General features: G+C 42.2%; 12 protein-coding genes and 1 non-coding gene across 13 annotated transcripts; 6 read left to right on the top strand and 7 right to left on the bottom strand.

Annotated features, from left to right (window-relative positions):
• Positions 1-242: 242 nt before the first annotated feature.
• Ecym_6139 (peroxiredoxin) lies at positions 243-926 on the bottom strand (the record flags this gene model as incomplete). The annotated part of the gene is made up of 1 exon (XM_003647299.1): positions 243-926. One exon carries the CDS (start codon positions 924-926, stop codon positions 243-245), a length of 684 nt encoding a protein of 227 aa, XP_003647347.1.
• Positions 927-1458: 532 nt separating this feature from the next.
• ILV5 (ketol-acid reductoisomerase) lies at positions 1459-2658 on the bottom strand (the record flags this gene model as incomplete). The annotated part of the gene is made up of 1 exon (XM_003647298.1): positions 1459-2658. The coding sequence occupies one exon, from the start codon at positions 2656-2658 to the stop codon at positions 1459-1461; it is 1200 nt and encodes a 399-aa protein (XP_003647346.1).
• An 878-nt stretch (positions 2659-3536) lies between these two features.
• On the top strand, positions 3537-4268 carry ATG33 (Atg33p; the record flags this gene model as incomplete). Its single annotated transcript, XM_003647297.1, has 1 exon — positions 3537-4268. The coding sequence occupies one exon, from the start codon at positions 3537-3539 to the stop codon at positions 4266-4268; it is 732 nt and encodes a 243-aa protein (XP_003647345.1).
• Positions 4269-6305: 2037 nt separating this feature from the next.
• FMP48 (protein kinase FMP48) lies at positions 6306-7772 on the top strand (the record flags this gene model as incomplete). The annotated part of the gene is made up of 1 exon (XM_003647296.1): positions 6306-7772. The coding sequence occupies one exon, from the start codon at positions 6306-6308 to the stop codon at positions 7770-7772; it is 1467 nt and encodes a 488-aa protein (XP_003647344.1).
• Positions 7773-8105: 333 nt separating this feature from the next.
• MCO32 (Mco32p) lies at positions 8106-8819 on the bottom strand (the record flags this gene model as incomplete). Its single annotated transcript, XM_003647295.1, has 1 exon — positions 8106-8819. One exon carries the CDS (start codon positions 8817-8819, stop codon positions 8106-8108), a length of 714 nt encoding a protein of 237 aa, XP_003647343.1.
• Positions 8820-9430: 611 nt separating this feature from the next.
• On the top strand, positions 9431-11347 carry Ecym_6134 (translation initiation factor 2A; the record flags this gene model as incomplete). The annotated part of the gene is made up of 1 exon (XM_003647294.1): positions 9431-11347. The coding sequence occupies one exon, from the start codon at positions 9431-9433 to the stop codon at positions 11345-11347; it is 1917 nt and encodes a 638-aa protein (XP_003647342.1).
• A 522-nt stretch (positions 11348-11869) lies between these two features.
• On the bottom strand, positions 11870-11997 carry Ecym_6133. The gene is made up of 2 exons: positions 11961-11997; positions 11870-11904 (listed from the first exon to the last, which is right to left on the bottom strand). It is a non-coding gene; the product is annotated as a tRNA-Gln (tRNA).
• Positions 11998-12655: 658 nt separating this feature from the next.
• On the top strand, positions 12656-14011 carry OSH6 (oxysterol-binding protein OSH6; the record flags this gene model as incomplete). Its single annotated transcript, XM_003647293.1, has 1 exon — positions 12656-14011. One exon carries the CDS (start codon positions 12656-12658, stop codon positions 14009-14011), a length of 1356 nt encoding a protein of 451 aa, XP_003647341.1.
• A 218-nt stretch (positions 14012-14229) lies between these two features.
• ECM9 (Ecm9p) lies at positions 14230-15315 on the bottom strand (the record flags this gene model as incomplete). Its single annotated transcript, XM_003647292.1, has 1 exon — positions 14230-15315. One exon carries the CDS (start codon positions 15313-15315, stop codon positions 14230-14232), a length of 1086 nt encoding a protein of 361 aa, XP_003647340.1.
• A 139-nt stretch (positions 15316-15454) lies between these two features.
• Ecym_6130 (uncharacterized protein) lies at positions 15455-16711 on the bottom strand (the record flags this gene model as incomplete). The annotated part of the gene is made up of 1 exon (XM_003647291.1): positions 15455-16711. The coding sequence occupies one exon, from the start codon at positions 16709-16711 to the stop codon at positions 15455-15457; it is 1257 nt and encodes a 418-aa protein (XP_003647339.1).
• A 405-nt stretch (positions 16712-17116) lies between these two features.
• Positions 17117-17860, bottom strand: MRPL13 (mitochondrial 54S ribosomal protein mL50 MRPL13; the record flags this gene model as incomplete). Its single annotated transcript, XM_003647290.1, has 1 exon — positions 17117-17860. One exon carries the CDS (start codon positions 17858-17860, stop codon positions 17117-17119), a length of 744 nt encoding a protein of 247 aa, XP_003647338.1.
• A 541-nt stretch (positions 17861-18401) lies between these two features.
• Positions 18402-18821, top strand: MEH1 (Meh1p; the record flags this gene model as incomplete). The annotated part of the gene is made up of 1 exon (XM_003647289.1): positions 18402-18821. The coding sequence occupies one exon, from the start codon at positions 18402-18404 to the stop codon at positions 18819-18821; it is 420 nt and encodes a 139-aa protein (XP_003647337.1).
• A 232-nt stretch (positions 18822-19053) lies between these two features.
• On the top strand, positions 19054-20748 carry RSC4 (Rsc4p; the record flags this gene model as incomplete). The annotated part of the gene is made up of 1 exon (XM_003647288.1): positions 19054-20748. One exon carries the CDS (start codon positions 19054-19056, stop codon positions 20746-20748), a length of 1695 nt encoding a protein of 564 aa, XP_003647336.1.
• Positions 20749-20771: the final 23 nt, after the last annotated feature.

Raw genomic sequence — 20771 nt, 5'->3', positions numbered from 1 at the left:
CCTTGGATCAGGTACAAGAAAGTGCCTTGAACTTAGGATCGGTGTGGGGGAAAAGAGGGGTGTGTCAGTAGTGAGACGCACACAGACGCATGTTCACACACCAAATGCGTTGGAGGTTCTAATGGACACAGTTTAATTAGGGATATGTAGCAAATGTAGTGCCACAGTAAATATGGTTAGAAAATGAAAAGAGCACGGGAGGTGTGAAGTAACAACGGGGGATGGGGGATTAGGTTGAACTTTCAATGGCTCTGGAGTGTGTCCGGGTCGATAGGGGCAAACTTAAGGTATTCACGGATAGTTCTGTGTCGAGGAAACTTTTCTTCAGCTGTTATGTGGTCAATTTCAGGTGCCAGGACGACATCATCTCCCGGAATCCAGTTTACAGGGGTTATGAAATGGTGGTCTGTTCTGTCGACTAGTTGGAGGGAGTCAAGACAGCGGAGCATTTCAGCGGTGTTTCTACCTGTAGATAGAGGGTATATCTGTACCAACCTGACGATTTTCTTGGGGTCTATTATGAAGACGGATCGAAATGGGGTTGGCTTACCCTCTGAATCAAAGGAGTGTAGATCGATCATTCCGAACATCATGCCTATTCTGCGGTCGAGGTCGCAAATAAGGGGGAAATCGACTTTAGAGCCTGTAATTCTTTCTATATCTCTGAGCCATTTCAGATGCGTAGCTTTGTTGTTGGTGGATAGGCCCAGCAGTTTGCAGCCCCTAGATGCGAATTCTGAGGATAACGAGGCCAGAGCACCTATCTCGGTGGTGCAAATTGGCGTGAAATCTGCTGGGTGGGAAAAGAACATACACCATGAGTCGCCGATGTATTCGTAGAAGTCTATAGGACCCTGGGAGGTTTGGACTTGAAAGTTTGGTGCCTTGGATCCAAGGTAAACTTGTGGCCGAAGTTGAGTTGCCATTATATATATGAAGATTTGTATTTTTAGCTGTTGTTGCTGTTACTTAAACGTTTCCTAAATTAATGAACGGTTGGTTGATATGGACTGGCTCAATGAACGTGCTTATATATGATAATGGTGGCGACTAGTAGCGGAGGCCTCTTTTGAGAGTGTGGCTTTGAGGTAAAGCTCCCGGTTTTGGTTTTACTTGCGCTATAAAATAAAACTAGGTGGTTTCTTTAATTTTCGATCCTAAGCTGAAAAACCTGCGATCAGCAGAACCTCTGAGAGGGCTGTAATGAGTTAAGTAGCTCGTCCGTTTATTCAATTTAAACATTCTGAAGCTATGATGGATACTAGGACTCCCCAAGGAGAACCCAGTATGTACTATATATATGTTTATTTACGTACTGAACAACAGGATGCATAGTGATGGACTATTATACGGGGTAATCTTCTGCCCTGGTACAGTCTAATATACACGTCAATTCAAGATGACAATGGGGGAATAAGATAATGAAATGAAACGAAATAAAAATAAATTAAAACAACTTCAATTGTTTTCAGGTCTTAGCTTTCTAACCTCTTTACCAACCTTCCAGATTTCCATATTTCTGATAGTCTGTAATTCAGCCTCCAGTTTCTCTCTGTAATCTGGCTGGGAGTTAAACTCCAAAGACCTCTTGGTCTCGGAACCATTCTTGGTGGACTCATACAAATCCTGGAACACAGGCTTCAAAGCCTTTTTGAAGATAGGATACCAGTCTAGAGCACCTCTTCTCGCAGTGGTAGAACAAGCATCATACATGTAGTCCATACCATACTTGCCAATCAAGGGATACAGAGACTGAGTAGCCTCCTCGACAGTCTCATTGAATGCTTCAGATGGCGAATGACCATTTTCACGCAACACTTCGTATTGCGCCAAAAACATACCATGAATACCTCCCATCAAACAACCTCTTTCACCATATAAGTCAGAATTCACCTCCTTTTCAAAAGTGGTTTGGTACACATACCCAGACCCGACAGCAACAGCAAGTGCTTGAGCCTTTTCGTGCGCCTTACCAGTAACATCGTTCCAGACAGCATACGAAGAGTTGATTCCGCGACCCTCCTTAAACAATGTCCGGACAGTTCTTCCAGACCCCTTAGGAGCAACAAGAATCACATCAATGTCCTTTGGAGGCTCAACCTTCGTCAAATCCTTGAAAACAGGCGAAAACCCATGAGAAAAGTACAAAGTTTTACCCTTGGTCAACAATGGCCTCAATTTAGGCCACGTCTCAGACTGAGCTGCATCTGAAAGCAAATTCATCACAATCGAACCCTTCTGAACAGCCTCCATCACGTCAAACAACGTTTCTCCAGGAACCCACCCATCCTCCAAAGCGGCCTTCCAAGAAGCCCCGTCCTTGCGCACACCGATGATAACCTTCAACCCATTGTCACGCAGATTCAACCCCTGTCCATATCCTTGAGACCCATAACCAATTAAAGCTATCGTATCATTCTTGAAATACTCCAGCAACTTCTCCCTGGGCCAATCTGCTCTCTCATACACCGTTTCAGTGGTACCACCAAAACTAATCTCCTTCAAACCACGTGACATCACCAAAGGCGCCCCAGCGACCGAACCCCGCGCCCGTGATGTCCGGTTCGACCCAGACACCACGAAACTAGACATCGCCCTCCTGGCAACTTCCCCACCACGTGATCTCAATACCGCTTGTCTTGCTACCGTTCTCAACATCTTATAAAATCAATAAACAGGAAACTAGCAAAACTAACCAGCTGTGTGTTGTGTTTGTGCGTGCTTGTTTGGTAACCGAATCTACGTAATGTGACTCGAATTATATGATGCTAATGCGTCCCGCTCTTGTATGATAAGAACCAATGAATGTGAATTCGCCAGAACACTTACGACCTTTTCGACGTGCCAATGGTTCCTATTTAAATACTTGCTTTCTTTTCAGCTTTTGCGCGGTGTCTGACTCACAGCAGCGCGGGCGGTGGTGTGCGGTATGGAATAACGTGGTGTATGTTACGGGAAAGCTGACCCTGGCGGTAAGCACGTAAGGGTTTGGCGTGGAACTGTTAATATGACTCTTATCCAATGCATGGGTTGAGAGAGGAGTCCTCGGATTTTCTGAGAGTCTGCCAGGCTGGGCACATTGAGGTTGTGCTTGCTTTTATTTGGTACACGGGTTTTACAGGAACCGGAATATTTTCAAGTATCACGTGAAAATAGAGAACTGTGTCACGTGGTTATATCACGTGCTTTGCACGTGACTACCCCTCGCTCTCCGGCCCGTTCCGTGGCCGGGGGTCGCCACCTCCCAAATGTTGTACGTCAGTCGCCTCTTTACTGCTGATGGTACACACACACTCTCTATCTCTCTACCGCAACCACACGAATAGTCAAAGATCAAAAGGAACCGTAAGGCAATCGGAACACTACTTGTCAGAGGCTCGCAGGCACAATTACATTACAGCGTTAGTGGCAGAGAAAATTAGCGACACACGCCAAAAGAATTATATACATATCGGAGATTCCACCTGGCAGGTATTTATAGGTTTCAAAGGATTTAATCTGAAGAAGAGGGTTTATCGCGCGCTACAAGGCCAAATATGAGTGTTTGTTTGGTGGTTACCAAAAGTATAGCGACAACGGCGTTGGGGATCTACACAGGGATGGTTGTGACGAAGAATTTGATCCTAACGCCCAAGTCTTTGATGTATAATGGTACTGATGGAGAGGGAGGTGATAATGCTTCCAATGGGATGAAGGAGGGGAACTTTGGTGCGACCGGTGCGAGCAGTGGGGAAGGGCTGGGGCTATATAGCTGGGTGACGGGTGCATTAGCGGCGGTATCTACGGTTTTCTTTGGAGTATCATATTTCGGGGCGCCAACGTATTGGAGACACCCGTATCTGTTGTACTGTCTTGTTGGGTTGCCTTTGACATGGCTGTTAGAAAGCGGAGCCGTCAAGGTGGAGTTTAGCAGCAGTTCTTGCAGCAAGTGTATGCCAATTTTCCCTGTTCCAGGGCAGTCCTATGTGGGTGGGGCAGCTGCGGGGGCTACTTCTGAGGCGGAAGAAGAAGGTGGATTGAGTACAAGCGATGAACATGACGATATTATCTCAGAGGATAGCATTGTGGACTTGGCACAGCAGGAAGAAACTAGCGCCAAGATTGCAGGCTCCGATTCCAAGATTCCACGTGGCGATGATGGTGGTTCAGAGTGCGAGCCCTCAAAAGTGGTGACGTTGCTATATTTTGTTGGCAGATACATCACTGTTGCGAGCTCAGCACTGCTATTTACAGCTTGCGTGGTTGGATGCCTTGGGGAGACATTGTAAACAGTAATCATCGGCAGATATTTGCACAATAAGAGGGAATATAAGTAGACACGGCGGGAGAGAAAGGAGAGAAGAGACTTTTTCGGTGGTCTTTGGATTCGACGAACAGCCTGCAAGGCACTTCTGTATTCATGTCTTCGAGATATGGCTTCTCTGCTACATAGAAACCAGACGTGAGTAAATCCGTCAGACAGAAAATGAGGCTCCTTGATTGGTGTTTTATTATTATCCAATTATCCCATAAAATTGTCCCAATGTTTGTTTTCTTAGGTAAGTAATGGCAGTATATTATGTAATTTGTGCTTTACTATATGTGCGTTAGTTCGTAATCTCGCCAGTAAATGCATGACGTATAGGATGAGGGGAAGAATCGAAACGGAAGAGAAGGATGTGGCGAAGACGACAGTGACAATACATCTGAGAGTATCGGAGGCACGCCTGAAGTAAAAGCCAATTGTTCGCGCTACCACTGGAAACGGTCTTCAACTGGCTTCCGTGTTTGTAGAAAATATAGCTTCTCTGGTTATCCCCCGACTAGACTGAATCTCCACTTCACTTCACGTTCCAGAACATCTGGTTCGAGTCAGATATGAATCAAGCAAAAACCATCAATACAATATGCCATCTAATGCCTTAATTCCGAGATTTTAAGTAAACTCCGAGGCGTAGTTATCTCCTACGACTATGAACTAACCCACGCATGTTCCATACTCCACTTTACTACTTTTCAAAAACGCTATAGTGATGTTTCATTAAACTTCAAAATACAGAATCTGGTCTGTCCGGCCCATTCCGGCATTCCTTCGGAACGGACTATGGAATTAAGCCCCGCCTCCAGTGCAATGCACGATAATTCGGAAATACAGGCACTTTTAGACAATCAGAGAACTCTTCTTCTGGTTTTTCAGGCTCTTTTGGGTGTCATATGTACCTAATTGAAATGTGCATCAAAAAATGCACGCAACTGTCGAGCGTTTCTTTTTTGCCCAAGACAATCGCGCAGTACATTATGTTGCTCGAGAAAATAAAGGGCATCAAATATAAAACAAAGCATATTCTAAAAGGTTGGTTCAGTTAAGAGTATAAGGTAGGGCGGCGAGGCACGGCCGGAGCACTATGATTGACGTTAGATATATAGTAAAATAGTGTATTGCCACAGGTATGAGTAAAACACCTGTGCTGTCTTGAGTTGTGTCAATTTTCTTTCCAGAGCTTCTCGAGCCGTAGAGGTTCACTAGCGGGCTGAGTAGTATTACTTCATCATAGGTAACATAAAAAAAAAATAGAATGTTAATGATGGAATAAGTAAAAGGCAAAAGGCACACCAACAAAAAGAGTATAATAAGGGGGTTATAGTCGGGTTACAATAGATGGATGGTGCTGAAGAAAGAAGAGGAGAAGCAGCGAAAAAAGCCAGGGGAATTGAGCGCCAGTTTTTTCCGGTTAATACAGTGGACCTCGAGAAACAATTGAGGTCGAGGTAGAGATGGCAATAATATATGGTTTAGAGGACGCAAGGGCTCATTGTTTATTGTTATATATGGGTATGGGAGCTTATCAGGAGAAAAGTAGGGGAGTAGAGGGGAAGAATGAATGGGCGGGCAAATGCTCGCTCTCCTCAGCTGTAGGCGTCAGCAGTTAATTGTTAATTACTGGGGAGGTGACAACCTGTTGATGTTGTGTTCTGGGTGTTTGCTCGGCAATTGTTTTTAGGTTTTGCACTTCCGTTTTTGGGATGGTATGTGCTGCAGTCTAATACAGCGTGTAAATCAAGTAGAGCCATGGTGCGTCTCCCTCAAAGGCTCGAGACCCAGACAAAAACAGAAAGAGAAGACAAAGAACGTTTTTACGTCTTGCGGTATGTGAGGTTGAGCATGTTTACCATCTCCCCATGCCCAGTCTAGTAGATGAAGAGAAATGATATATAAGCACCCTAGCTGTCGACACAGGTGGGCTGGAAGCAGTTGAGATGCCATAGTTGAGAACTTTCCGGGCTCATGTTATATCATCTTGGCAGCGATAATTGGCTACACAGACATGTACCATATAGGTAGACTGCTCCAATCAGGTTCATTTAGTACTGTACATTACGGTACTGACGTACGAACTGGAGAGGAGGTTGCTCTGAAGTTTGTCAAGAAGCCAAAAGGTAGTAAAGAGCAATTGCGTAAGATTACCACAATGGTTTTCAATGAGTATGCAATTTTAAAGCGATTGGGAAAGCATGAGAACATATGTATGCTAATAAATTTTTATGAGAACGCAGATGCATTCGTGTTTGTGTTGGAATATTGTGCAAACGGCGATTTATATGACTTCATAAAGTCTATTCGTGAAAAACCTACTGTTACAATTCACTTCCATTCCCTAGTGTACCAGATATGCAACGCTATTAGGTACTGCCATTCTCTGGGTGTATCACATAGGGATATTAAGCCAGAAAATCTGCTCATTACTGCCGAAGGGCAAGTAAAGTTGACTGACTTTGGTTTGTCACACGTTGGGGGCATGTCTCAGGATTATTGTATTGGGACAGAGAAATATTTAGCGCCAGAGACGTTTTCTAGGCAGTACCATAACACATTTTCTACAGACTATTGGTCCCTTGGAATCACACTGTTATGCACAATGTTTGGTTCATGTCCGTTTCTAAAAGCTACGACTTCATTAACTGGGGAAAACGAAAACTTTGAGCTGTTTTTAGGGAATCCTCGTCAATTTATCAATTCATATTATCTAGACCCAGTATTGGCAAAGGGGGATTCACCTGAATCTTCCACGGGGTACAGACCATTTAAAAAGAAGAGCAAATACTCACGGTTTCGCGATCCTGCTTACTGGCTACAGTTGCCAGGCGATCGCGGGCTCACGTTGTGTGCCGTTGCTCACATCGTGGTCTCACATCTCCTTAACTTGGAACCTGCTCGTAGGAGTATGTATCATTTTTGGACTAAATTGGATCAGAAGCTCTCTGAAAATGGTTCTCCTTTATCCCAACTTGATAATGAAGTGCTGGTCCAACAACAAAAATTCCCATTACGGTCTACTACCAAATCCAACGATTTAGAGAATGAGGACAACACCGCTTTATCACCAACAGATTACGACTACGTCTCATATGACAGCAACAACGAATATATAAATCATACAAATGATAGTAATGGGTTGCTGAATAATCATGCTCTGTCTTCACTTACACTTGGCGATATCCCAATGCTTTCAATGTGGCTGGATGAGGCCCGCGCAGACCTGTTGAAAGATAATAACAAAAAGGAATACGTTACTCCTGCTTCACTTACTGATATCAGCAAACGGCAATCATTCGAGTCTCCAGAGAGTCAAAGGACAATGGCAAATTCTATTCCTAACATACCACTCTCTGGAAGAGTTACTTCTTCAATGGACCAAGGCTGGTCCTCGGTTGAGTTACCAGAATCGTTAAATGCCATGGCTACGACATCGAGCAGTAATGCAGCAACAAAATACAGCGAATGGATATATTGAAGATACATAATCATTATTTATTAATAGGGACAATCAAACGACAGTTGGCTAACCGCTTTAATGTTAACTAATAATTTATAAATTTTTTACAGTTAAAAAAGCCCACTTACTACATAGAAATATATAGGTCATATATAAGGCTTAACTATAAAAAGGCTCTCTCTTTCTAGATTAAAGGGGAGGGGGGGTGTTTTATATTATTTGAACAGTGGATTACTATTTGTCTTTTTTCTTGTGTATATGTATATATGTTTAACCGAATTTGCAATCCAGCTGCACAACCCGAATAACAGCCCTTTCTTTATTCACAGATCCAAAGCTATATCGAAATTGTTAAGCTGCACATAGGCTGGAATCGTGTTTTGCAGCCATTTTCTTTTCTCCATCGTCAAGCATCTCTACATTGTCAATCGTATGGCGCTTGATCTTCTCATTATTCACATCTAGCTCGAACTCAAACAACCCACTCACAACGCGCGACTTAACTTTTGTATCTCTTATCAAGTTCCGTATCCACTTCTCATCTGGCCGCTGTCCAATCTTGCGCCACAATTCCTCATTACTACTACCTTGCCAGCCCTCACCAGAGGTGTCCACCGTCGAACTCTCTCCACGTGACACTTCCGACGCTGTTCTTTCTACTGTATCCCACCATATCCTTATCTTCTGTCCCACCTCATCTACCTCCAGCCTCCTAACCTGAATTAAACAAGGCTGCCGCACCACAAACGTGTTCATAATCACTTGAATCCCCTTCCATGCTGTCTTATAATGGTTCCGCCCATGGAATTTCGGAATATAAGGCCGCGACAAAGGCAACACCCTCAAACTCACATCCTCAGCTAACCGGCAATCCCCAATACAATCTTGCAACAACAGAGGCACACGCCCCTGCAGATACCTCACCATATCACCCATATTGGCATGCTTTCCTTCGACATCACCCTTCCCCACCTCTCGTCTTCGACACAAAACAGTAGCACCCGACAAATAACACCGTTGACGAAGCCAAATGCTCACTCGCTTACGCACCATACATCCCAGCATCCTATATACCACTGACTTGTAAACTTACCCATTTGTTACTATCCTCTCGCCATCTTTTCGGATGCCAAATCATTCAAACTTAAATAACCCTTCAATAATCCGCAGAACTATATCACCAGATGGTGTGTGGGTTTGAGTTATCATCATCTCCCTCTCTTCATGTGTGACTTCACTCCTCACGCACACTAAACTTTGCCATACACCTACTCCACACTAACCCGCACCCTCCTAGACACCTTCCCCACTCACACACGTCTTCTTTACCCTAATGAACAGCCATCCGTGTTTCGTTCGACCATCCTCCTCTGGAGGATCACCGTCAAAAGCCCAGAACCGATTTTTGGCAAACGACGCTCTTCTAAAATCTGATCAAAATTGTCACGTGCGACGAATGTCATTGAGAAAAAGAAACGAGGGGAAATCGCTGAAAATTGGCATTGGTTTTTGGTCCATATAAAATATTTATTCGCCTTCACAGGCGTTTGACGAAAGTTTTGGAATCACACAGTGGATTATTGTGGAGGTTTTAGTTCTAATTCTGAGTTTTCTAGTTGATCAAGTGGGATTTAGGAGCGCAATTAGAGTCAGTTTTAAGGTGCATAGGTACCGTGATGTCGTTTCAATTGTTTGCAAAGACTCCTGTAGAAAGCGAGATATTTGAGGGTTACCCATCGTTCCGTAAGTTAGATTTGTGTGAGAGTCCTAACTTTATTACATCTAAATTATCTCCATGTGGTAGGTTTATAGCGATATCTACTGAAAGTAGAGTGCAGGTGTTCAAAAACGGTGACTTTCAGGACGTGTTGTTGGAATTGAAGCTGAAAGATGTATATGATCTTGAGTTTTCTCCGGGTGGGTCGTATTTATCTACATGGGAGCGGCCTCATATTGATAATGAGACGCATGAAAATGTGAAGATTTGGTATTTGAACGAAGAGGAGCCTTCTGCTGAGGAAGTGAAGTATCAGTACCAAGCGCGGACGCAGAATGCTTGGGCACTGCAATTTTCGAAGTTGGACAACTATGCAGTGAGGAGGTTTGGGAAGGAATTGCGTATTTCTAAGCTGGATCACGCAGCGCCGAAGTTTAATTTTGATAGGCCTTACGCAAAACTAGTCCCTGATGGGCAGGTGTCGAGGTATTTGATCTCACCTGCAGAACACCCAACGATCTGTACGTTCTCTCCAGAAAAGGGGGGCAAGCCTGCCCAATTGACCATCTATCCTATCACTGAAGGGACTATACAAAAGAAAATAGTGTCCAAGATCTTCTTCAAGGCAGATTCGTGCCAGTTGAAATGGAATGCTCTTGGAAACGCGGTACTGTGTTTGGCTATCACAGACTTTGATGCTTCGAACCAATCCTACTACGGAGAAAACACTTTGTACCTGCTTTCATTCCAGGGTGTCAACGGATCGTTAGGTGGCGAATCCGTCAGAGTTCCTTTAGGCAAGGAGGGTCCTATTCACGACTTCACCTGGTCACCGACCTCAAGACAGTTTGGTGTCATCTATGGCTTTATGCCCGCCACCATTACTTTCTTTGACATTAGAGGCAATGCTGTTCATTCGCTGACTGAGCAGCGTAAAAATACCATGATTTATTCCCCTAGCGGCAGATATATCTTAATTGCAGGTTTTGGGAACTTGCAAGGCGCCGTCGAAATCTTGGATCGTCACGATAAATTTAAATGCATCACCAAGTTCGACGCAGCCAACACCTCTACTTGTACATGGTCTCCAGGTGGCGAATTCATTCTCACTGCAACAACTTCGCCTAGGCTGAGAGTGGATAACGGTTTGAAAGTTTGGCACGTCAGTGGCAAATTGTGCTTTGTCAACGAGTACGCTGGGTTGCTTGAAGCTTCCTGGAGGTATCCTTGTATCTACAAAGTTAAGCAACCAGGTTCTCATGTCATTGTAAATTGGGATTCAAAGAAACTTCAGGATTCCCCAGCCTTAAAGGATCCTGTCTTAAATCCTTCCCAGGTTGAAATTCACCCAAGTGTTACTGCCTATAATGAAAAGAACCCAAAGAAAAATAACGGCACCAGCAGCGTCTCCAAACCAGTAGGTGCGTACAAACCACCTCACGCAAGAAGAGCTGCTGCTACAGGGTCCTCGGTTCCCGGTGCCGCCGTCAAACCTGCTGTACCTGGTATGACCCCTAAGGCTTCAAAGGGTCTTGTCCCGGGCATGGCTCCTAAGGAATCCAAATCTCAAGCCAAAAATCGCAAAAAGAGAGAGCATGGTCATTCCAGAAAAGCCGCTCCCACCAACGCTGACTCCGATGATAACCCAAGCAGCATCGCAACTACTCCCGAGCCAAAGGAAATGCCTAAGCCAAACAAAGAGACTTCCCCCGAGGAAAAGAAAATCCGCTCTCTTTTGAAGAAATTAAGAGCCATTGAGTCCTTAAAGCAAAGACAAGCAGTTGGCGACAAGCTAGAAGACACACAGATCTTGAAAATTCAAAGTGAGCAAAAAGTCTTGCAAGAATTGAATTTGCTAAGTTTTTCGGAGCCTTGAGAAAAAAGACAACGATCAAATATAAAAGTCAAATTACCAAACCAAAAAGTACGATTGATCACCACTAACAGGCAGGAGGGACTAGACGTGGAGAGAAAGAGAGTTATGTCTGTATATACGCTCAAGATGAAGGTGTTGATGGGCGTCTGCCCATCAACACCTTCATCTTATTTGCACACGATATACCAACCAAACAAATCATCTCCCTGTTCTTTCCTCTTAACCCATTTCTTGCCGGAATCCCAACTGTTACGTAACTTTGCACTAGTCACTTTTCTATTCTATTATTATTTTCTGTGTAACCTTTAGCATGTTCATAAACCTGTCCAAAACTTACATTACACAATCTAGACCACCGCTACCATCCCCAAGAGTGACTTTGGTAGCTCCCACTCTTATTATCCTGTCATATGTCGTCTCAGACCTCAAACTAAATAAATAAAAAGCCACACCTATGATCACTAATGTTACGTAATAAGACCCTGCGTGTACGCGCTGCCCAAAGATCTGAAAAATTAAACCTGGTCGCGCTCGGATTCGAACCGAGGTTAGTGGAATGTTCCTAATCCGGAACTGCCCCAGAAGAAGCAGTGCAGAGACGAGTTACAACTCTTCAGAATCCACAGTGATAACCTCTACACTACGCAACCCAAAACTTTCAACTGCTCGCCAGCATTTTTCAGGCGAATTTATACTCGTGGATTTTCAGTCACGTGAACAATACGATAAGACGTATAAAGGCGCATTATCGATTGTCTTCCCAAAATGGATTGTTATATAAAGGACAAAGGACGAAACTATAACTGCATCCATACGAATAGCGTGTAAAAGCTGTATTCATTATTCCGTAGCATAATGTTAAACTCGCTGGTTTATATTCTTGTTTAGCAAAATTGCTGGAATGAAGCTTGGCAGCTAAAGAGCATTATATAATATTGGGTTCGAATAAAGAAAAGTCAAGTTTGGTTTCTTAAAAGTGAAATTTATTTCTTTGTCGACAGTTTTAGATAAATAAGAATTGGTTCTTAAGGTAGAAACAGTAAGAAATAGTTGTATTAAAAGCTTTCTGAGTTTGTTGGTTGGTAGTTCAAAAAGGCCGATTTTAATTCGTGGGCAAGTGAATCCCCTCACGGTGAAGCTCGTAGCAGAATAACAGCACATCATTTAGACAACATAAATATTGGTAGGGTTGATCAAGAGAATTCAGGATAATATTGTAGCTTAAAGGGACTGGTATTTTTTGTTTGATTATTGTGTCTATTGGTGAGAATAGCAAGCAGTGTAAGAGAGGGAAAGAAAGAAGCAGGCATGGCTATATCCAAGGCACTGAAGAGTTTGAGTGTGCATACGTCTGGTACATCTGGTGCTCCCGACTCAGAGGGGGATGTTACTGGGAGTGTAGGGAGTGCTAGTTGTTCGGTGGGGAAATGCGCTTCTCAAGGTCAGTCGCTCGACACAGATGATATAGATGAGAATGATGAGTCAGGACAAAATATCATCTTGAGTATTATTTCGCAATTGAAGCCAGGTTCGGACTTGACTAGGATTACTTTACCGACATTTATTCTTGAGAAGAAGTCTATGTTAGAAAGGATCACAAATCAGTTACAGTACCCAGATATTATAATAGATGCTCATTCTGAGCCTGATGAGTTGGAGAGGTTCGTTAAGATTGTGAAGTGGTACTTAGCAGGATGGCACATAGCACCTAAGGCTGTGAAGAAACCATTGAATCCGGTGCTTGGTGAGTACTTCACTGCTTATTGGGACTTGCCTAATAAGCAGCAGGCGTTCTACGTAGCAGAACAGACAAGTCATCACCCCCCTAAGTCGTTATATTTCTACATGATTCCCGAGTCAAATATCAGAGTAGATGGTACTACAATTCCAAGGTCAAGGTTCTTGGGCAATTCCACGGCTGCTATGATGGAGGGGTTATCTGTTCTCCAGTTTTTAGATATTATTGACCCAGCCACAGGTAAGCCTGAGAAGTATACCCTGACTCAACCTAATATGTATGCTCGCGGCATCTTATTTGGGAAAATGAGGCTAGAGCTTGGTGATCATATGATAATCAAAGGTCCCAACTATCACGTTGATATTGAGTTTAAAACAAAGGGGTTTATATCTGGTACGTACGATGCTATTGAAGGTGTTGTTAAAGACTATAATGACAATTCTTTTTATGAGATTACTGGGAAGTGGAATGATGTCATGTATATTAAAGATTTAAGGACTAAAAATGCTACCCCCAAAGTGTTATTTGATGTCCGCTTAGGGAATTCACTTAAACCAAAGGTTCGACCCTTGGAAGAACAAGGTGAGTTTGAATCCAGAAAGCTGTGGAAGAAGGTCACTGATGCACTTGCCGTTCGTGACCATAAGGTTGCTACCGAAGAAAAGTTTAAAATTGAAGATTACCAAAGGGCCTTGGCTAAAAAGAGAGCCGAGGATGGAGTTGAGTTCCATCCAAAGTTATTTAGACCTTCTACATTGGGTGAAGATTTGGAGTACTATATATACAAGAATATCCCCTTAGGCGATGACCACGAAGCTCAGATCAGAGCAATCCTGGAAATTGCACCGATTTTACCAGGCCAGTTCTTTACTGAAAAGTTCGGTATCCCGGCATATGAAAAACATGAGTTACAACAAAGGGAATGATGTAATTAAGAATAATTTTCTCCAGGCTCTAATACTATACCACAATATTTTAGCTGTTTCACCGTTTGGAGATTCTTTGTCTTTTAACTGTTCTCTTTGCATGCATTGGTGTTAACTACAACACCGATATTGTGTCTGGATTTACTACTATGAAAATCAATTCGTGTTTAACATTCGAAATATAAACATTTTAGATTACTACATAGTGTTAATACCATTTAATTATTTAAATCAAATATTTTATCCAGAAGTCTATACTTTAGTGCTAAATTTTTGTACTTGGTTGTCCTCAGAATATCAGTATCATCATATCCCTCCAGCAGTACAGGGTTTCCACGAAGGAGTTTGATATCTTTAGGCTGGCTTACCTTTTCAATCCAATGAGAAAAGATTCCTGGTTTTAATTTTTCTATTGGCTGTAGACTGACCAAAATATGCAGACAACGAAATGGCGCCCACTCACATACTTCAAACATATCGATGAAATCTATTAGTTTATATATGAGACTGGTCAATTCATCTTCTAAATCGCAAGCTCCTTTTTCGCTGCCCCAATCTATAACAGTGGTCATATTGAAACGCCTGACTAGTCTTTCATAGTCAGATCTGTTATAGTCCCCCGAAAAACTGTATACATGGGCAAGGGCATCCCACGCTGATGCATCCGTCAAGTGGGAAAAGGCAAACCCACTAATACTACTTCTCAATGACTTTCTCTCCTCCAGATCAGTTAATGAAATGTCATAGTACCAACGCAAAAAGTTCCAGCAATAGTAATTTGCACTATGCAAAGCGGCGGACCTTGTGCAAACTTCAACAACCCGTAGTGAAGCATCACGGAAGCGTTCCCTTTTCAACACTATAAGCTTCCGGTACCATAGCCACAAGGAGGATGACTTATTTAAGCTGTTGATATTACAGCTAAGTATTGTCTCTATAATCTTGATTTCCCGTTGTAACTTTTGACAAGGATTCTCCGAATTTAAAGCGTTGGAGAACAACGATTCGTGCAAGTTCAATATTGAACGGTTTTCAAATGAGGTGAACAGCAGTCCTATTGTAATTAAGTATGGATCTATTACCGAATCCAAACCTTCATCAAGATACTTAGTGAACTCTTGGTGGCATTCCTCAAAAATTTGACGGTATGTACTCTTGAAGCATATAATTTCAACATAATAATCACTTGGAATAACGGTAATAGGAGGATAGTCAGGCTGATCAGGATATACAAGAAGTCTAACATCTTGCTGATTTTCCGAAGTAATTAAACTATACAGTTTCCCTGTTAGTTCGAGCGCCATCTAGAGGTTATCGTATACATTCGTAATGGTTCTCTTGTCTATGAATTAAACAGATACATGGAAGCGTGAGAACTTTCAGCGCGGGAGTTTTCTTTAAAGGAATTATTCAAGACATAACAAATAAAAGAGCTACTTAATTTTAGGTAAAATTCATTTTATGGATAGTGTCAGCGATTTCTGTAAACGAATGTGTCGAATGAGGAACAGGGACAGGTAGTGTACGCATTACTTCATTGTCTACCTCACTGTCGGTAAATTCGTTGATATCAGATTCGTCGTTATATGATGCGGGATGAAAAATGGCATCGACTTCCAAACATGGTTCAAAGCCCTCTTGTTTTAAACTATCGACAGTTGTTGATATATCGGAAATGGCGAAAATGCTAAATGTAGCAAATGTAGCAGCAGCAATCGAGATGATGAATGCTTTAGATTCGCTGGAAGTAGTGGAACTTGATAAGAAGGGTATCTTTGTAGCCTCTGAAGGATATGCCTTGGTGCGCATGGCAAACCTTGTGCTCTCATCGGGAGCGATTTTGGTAGGCCCAGTGACGTACGGAGCATACCGTGTCCCCACCATATTGGTCGTGGCCGCATTTACCACTTCGATTGGTGCGTAAGTTAGATCAATTACACTGGAAGTTAACTGAGGCTTGGATTGCTTGTGTGAGGATTCTATAGATAGGGAGGCAGTAAATATAGGACTTGAAGCTTTGTTAACGATATTGAATACCGATTCACTATTGTGCATTGAGAGGGTGTGGCTTTCAGTCACCTTGCCCGTAGTTACTGTATTAGTGTAAGTTTTGTCGGAAGGAGCCTTAATAGACTCCACATTTGGTAATGAATCGAGTTCAAAGTACCACATCCCTTCCTCTTTATTAACAACTTTGTGACCAAGAGCTTCTAATAGTGCATTAATTAAGCTATACCGCTCTCCAGTAAATATCCCACGACGAATAACATTGTTTGAATCTGCAACATATTGAAGCTCGTGGACAGGCTCGCTAACCAAAGGCAAAGCCTTTGGAAGAGAATTATCAAATTTCTGGCTTAATTTGTACACCAGTCCTGTTGTTCTGGAACCAGCGCAGTGAGCCTTGCTGCATTTAGTCGCTAAAGTGTTGATTAAGCATTGAAGACACTCACAAATCGATTCCCTTTGAAGATCATTTGAAACAATGATACAAGTAGCACATAGTGCGTTCGATGCAGAAAATTCATTCATCAAACAATCGGTAAGATCTTCAGAACAGTTTCCCAGACTGATGTTCAATGCAAGCAACTCATTCTGAATGGAGGGACAGTTGCTAAGGCTATATTGCAGTTGACACCTGCCCAAGCCCAACGACATACAAACATTAATGAAGAATAAGCGGTATAAACCCTGAATCATACTTTAGTGTAGTAGTTTGATTCATATATTTGATTGATAGTATCACAAAGTTCAACTAACTCTTAGTTTTATACTGGATTTTGCCGCCAAGGAAGAGAGAGAGTAACGAGGTAACATCATTAAAATGTCACATGACCTCTTATATCCATCATAACAACGTCCATATGCTAGTTTGCTAGGTAGTAGATTAAGTAAGGTCAATGGGATGTTGAACCACCTCATAAGTTATCTTTTGGTATTGCTATTTACATGTAGGCTTCGTTCTGCCATTCTACAGTTTCATTGGTGATGATGTACAATAATAGTCAGTGACGTGTGGTATGTTACAGTCCGCAAATGTCAAGACCATGAGGACAGCTTTAAAACGTATTAATATATTGTGCAACAACATAAAAACTGCCCACCTCAATCGTTCTTTGCCTTTTCAATTGCTTGTTGAAGCCTACCTGACTCCAAAGCTTCAACTTCACGCAATATCTTGTTGAAGGTGCGCTTCCGATCCTTCACAGTAGCAGACTGATCGACATACACGTTTGCAGGTAACTCCACATTAGACAGATCAATTGCATTTGGTTCAGCCTCATTGAACTTCAACCGTTTCCCAGTCAATACCTCCACTTCATACCATTCGACAAGTTTCAAAGGTGTCGATAACGTAGTCAGTTTATAATCAGGAAGCATATAACCTGTTTTCGATTGAAGATACTTGGAAAATTTAAACTTGCTTACTAAATCAGGAAACGGCCTATCCAAAGCCTCTCTATCATTAGGAGAAGCCTCAAACGCAACTTTATAAGCATCAAGCGCTATCTGGTAAAGTTCTTGCTCGGATGAAACTTTACGGGAACGCAACCATTGATTAAATGGCGTACTCTTCAGCATCTCTTCGCGTTCTTTTCTTTCCAACTCATTCACATCTACCCCAATAAAATCATCATTTGTAAGAGATAACCTCGCGCTGCCCGACGGTTCAGAAATACTAGGAGTAGAGCCTGACTCTATACTATTCATAACTTCCTTGACATCCTTGACCTCCTCCTTAGGTGGCTGTTTCTTTCTTGTTAACCATGATATAATGTCCTGCCTAACCCCACTACTATGCAAATATCTCACTGATTTCACTACATCATATTGACGACGCAAGCCCATAGTGCAAATACTAACACAACAGTATACGCCCGTCCCGAAAATTACTAACCTTCACGGAATTTATTCCCACGATGATCATTTGTTGAGGTGATGCTTTTAGTACATTTTCTTTTATTACATATATATATATATATATTATAAAAATTTTCAGTGAGCTTGCAAGCACACTGCAACATTGCAGTGGGGAAACACAACTCAACAACCCAAGAGGCGAACCGATTCAGCTGGCGCTCCTCATGCTGGAAGTGGTATGGTTATGCTCGACAATATCCCATCGGGCTACTGCCTTTTGTTATATCCCAAAGGCTGTATGAGAGCGGGACTGCCCTTGCCAGAACCTCATCACGTGATCACAATATGCAATACATTTCACGTGATATTCACATGACTATCACGTGAAATGGTTACCCTGGCTTACCACAAAATGGTCCCGCTGGAAGAAAAGAGGTCCTCTAAACCTTTAAGCGGGTTAGACTGAACTACTGCTCCGAGAACTCACGAGGCCAGTCCCACAGCCGTATAACTAGTTAGACGTTCTTCTATGGGCATTATATTCAGCTGCTGTTCAGACGATGGTGATGGAGAACAGGATCCTCTCTTAGATAACCAGCTAGGTTATGGTTCCCAAGGTAGTACCAATGAGGACCACCATGTCCTTGAACAAGAACTACAACAAAAATTGTTGCAAAGGGAGCGGGAGCTCACCGTGATTGTAAATAACACAAACGATAAATTAATTGATATTAGTATGATGAGCAACAGTGGAATAGTAGTTCAGAGCCATGACTTGGAAGATCTGGAGTCTGAAGACCCTTCGCGCAGCAATTTTGTCACTATGGATTCTATCCGCATTCCAAAGGAGGTACGCTCGAAGGTCGGCCAATTGCATCAAGATTTATTCCACGGGTTGGAAACACAGTTGAAGGTCAATACTAATGGTCCCCTAGTCGTCACCCTATAACATCATTCAAAGTATATAATAGCGAAATACATATAATATATCGTTCATTGAGGTTGGAAGCAGCCTGAAAGCGATGTCACTGTATACGTTGCTAGTTGGAATTTAGAAGAGTTTAAACTAAATTTGAACATTTTAGTAAAATGAATGCATGGATTGGATGGAAAGTTCAAGCATCAGGAACGGATAAGAGGGTTATATCAGAGATTAGGCTGTGGTTAGGATTTAGTAATAAATGCCTCCGAGGAAGAGAAAAGTTTCCGAGTCAGCGGACACTGCTGTGGAGCAAGTTCCAATTCAAAGAAGATATGTGTCAGGGAAACAGCCGAGAGCACAGGAACCACTTCCAACCGTTGATAATAGGAATCCGTTAAATCCGGAGGAGGAGTTGTTTAAGGATGAGGACTGGTCTATTCCGAAGTTGAATTTGTATATTACGTATACTTTGGACGATTTGGTGGAGGCTTATAAGCCAATATTCAAAGATTTTATCAAGTTACCGAGCCGGAAGTTTCACCCTGGATATTTTTATAAAATCGAGCAGCCGATTTCTATCAATGAGATTAAGAATCGTGACTATGAGTATAAGGATGGTGAGAAGCAATTTTTGTTGGATGTGGAGTTGATCAGGAAGAATTGTTATGCGTATAACGATACTGATTCGCTTATTGTAAAAAATTCTATGCAAGCAGTTAATTATGTGAAAAGTGAGGTTTTAAAGGCCAAAAATATTACAAGGAATTACTTGATCAATGATCAAATCAAGGAACGCTTGTTGAGGTTACTAGAACAGGTGTTGGAGGCGACTGAGAAGTCGGTCGCTCAGGTGATGGGATATCCTACGGAGAACACGGATCACAAGATAAAGTTATGCCATCCATTTATGGAATTGGTGAATCAGGATGAGTTTCCGGATTATTATGAAGTTATACACAAACCGATATCTTTAACTATGATAAAGAACAACTTGCAGATGAGTTACTATTCCAAGATATATGATTTTTATGCGGATATTGATTTGCTTTTCCAGAATGCGCAAGTTTTCAATGAACCTGATACCCTTATATATCAGGATGCTGAAAAATTGCTAAATATATTTCACAAATTGATGTCTGAAAGTTTCTTCCCTGAATTAAAGGACAGCAGTGAACGTGGGGAAATCCAATTGGACTATGATAAGGTGGAATATGAACAATATTTGGCTAATACAGAGCATGAAGATGAAAATGGCAGTGATGACGACAACAATGATGATTATGATTTTAATCACTATGAAGGGTTGGGAAATGGCTATAATCGGAGTCTCCTACCCAGCGACTATTTGCTGGGTCCTAGTAAGTCAGAAGATAAGGGGAAGAGCTTCAAATCAGAGGAGTCAGAACAGCCAGATATAGTAAAATTTAATATATTAAAATCGCTTGCTAGTGCTGCTAGTGCTCCTACTACAACCACCGCCACGGCCATCACCGCCACCAATGAAAGTGCACCTGTCACACAACAAAGCTCCGAGTCATACATATTGATTGACAGTATCGAACTTTCCTCGTCTAATGCTATATATGAACAAGCAACTCGTCCATTGCAAGGAACGCTACCATCGCTAAACCAAAACTGGGTTGAATTTTATTTCGATGGCAAGACTTTAAACGATGCTAATAATAAATTTGTTTTAACCCTCCCACCTATTCAAACAGCTATCACGTTCAAAGTACGCCTATGCTCAAAGATCTCTGAAACTTCCCCAGCTGTATTCTTTGTTAACAAGGAGAAAGTTAGTGCAACCCCCACAATGAATATAGAGGATAATGAACTGCGGCCAAGGTATGATGTTAGATTATCTGAGGGTGTGAATTGTCTAGATTTCTCCATGCAGGATTCCAAGCAGAATAAGACAGAAAGTGTTAAATTGTGGATAAATGTTCTACCTTGATAAATGTGCTACCTTGCTAAATG

The sequence above is a fragment of the Eremothecium cymbalariae genome, chromosome 6 (genome assembly GCF_000235365.1).
Source record: "Eremothecium cymbalariae DBVPG#7215 chromosome 6, complete sequence".
NCBI lineage: Eukaryota > Fungi > Ascomycota > Saccharomycetes > Saccharomycetales > Saccharomycetaceae > Eremothecium > Eremothecium cymbalariae.
Note: the sequence above shows the minus strand (reverse complement) of the source record. Positions and strands in the feature narration are given on the sequence as shown.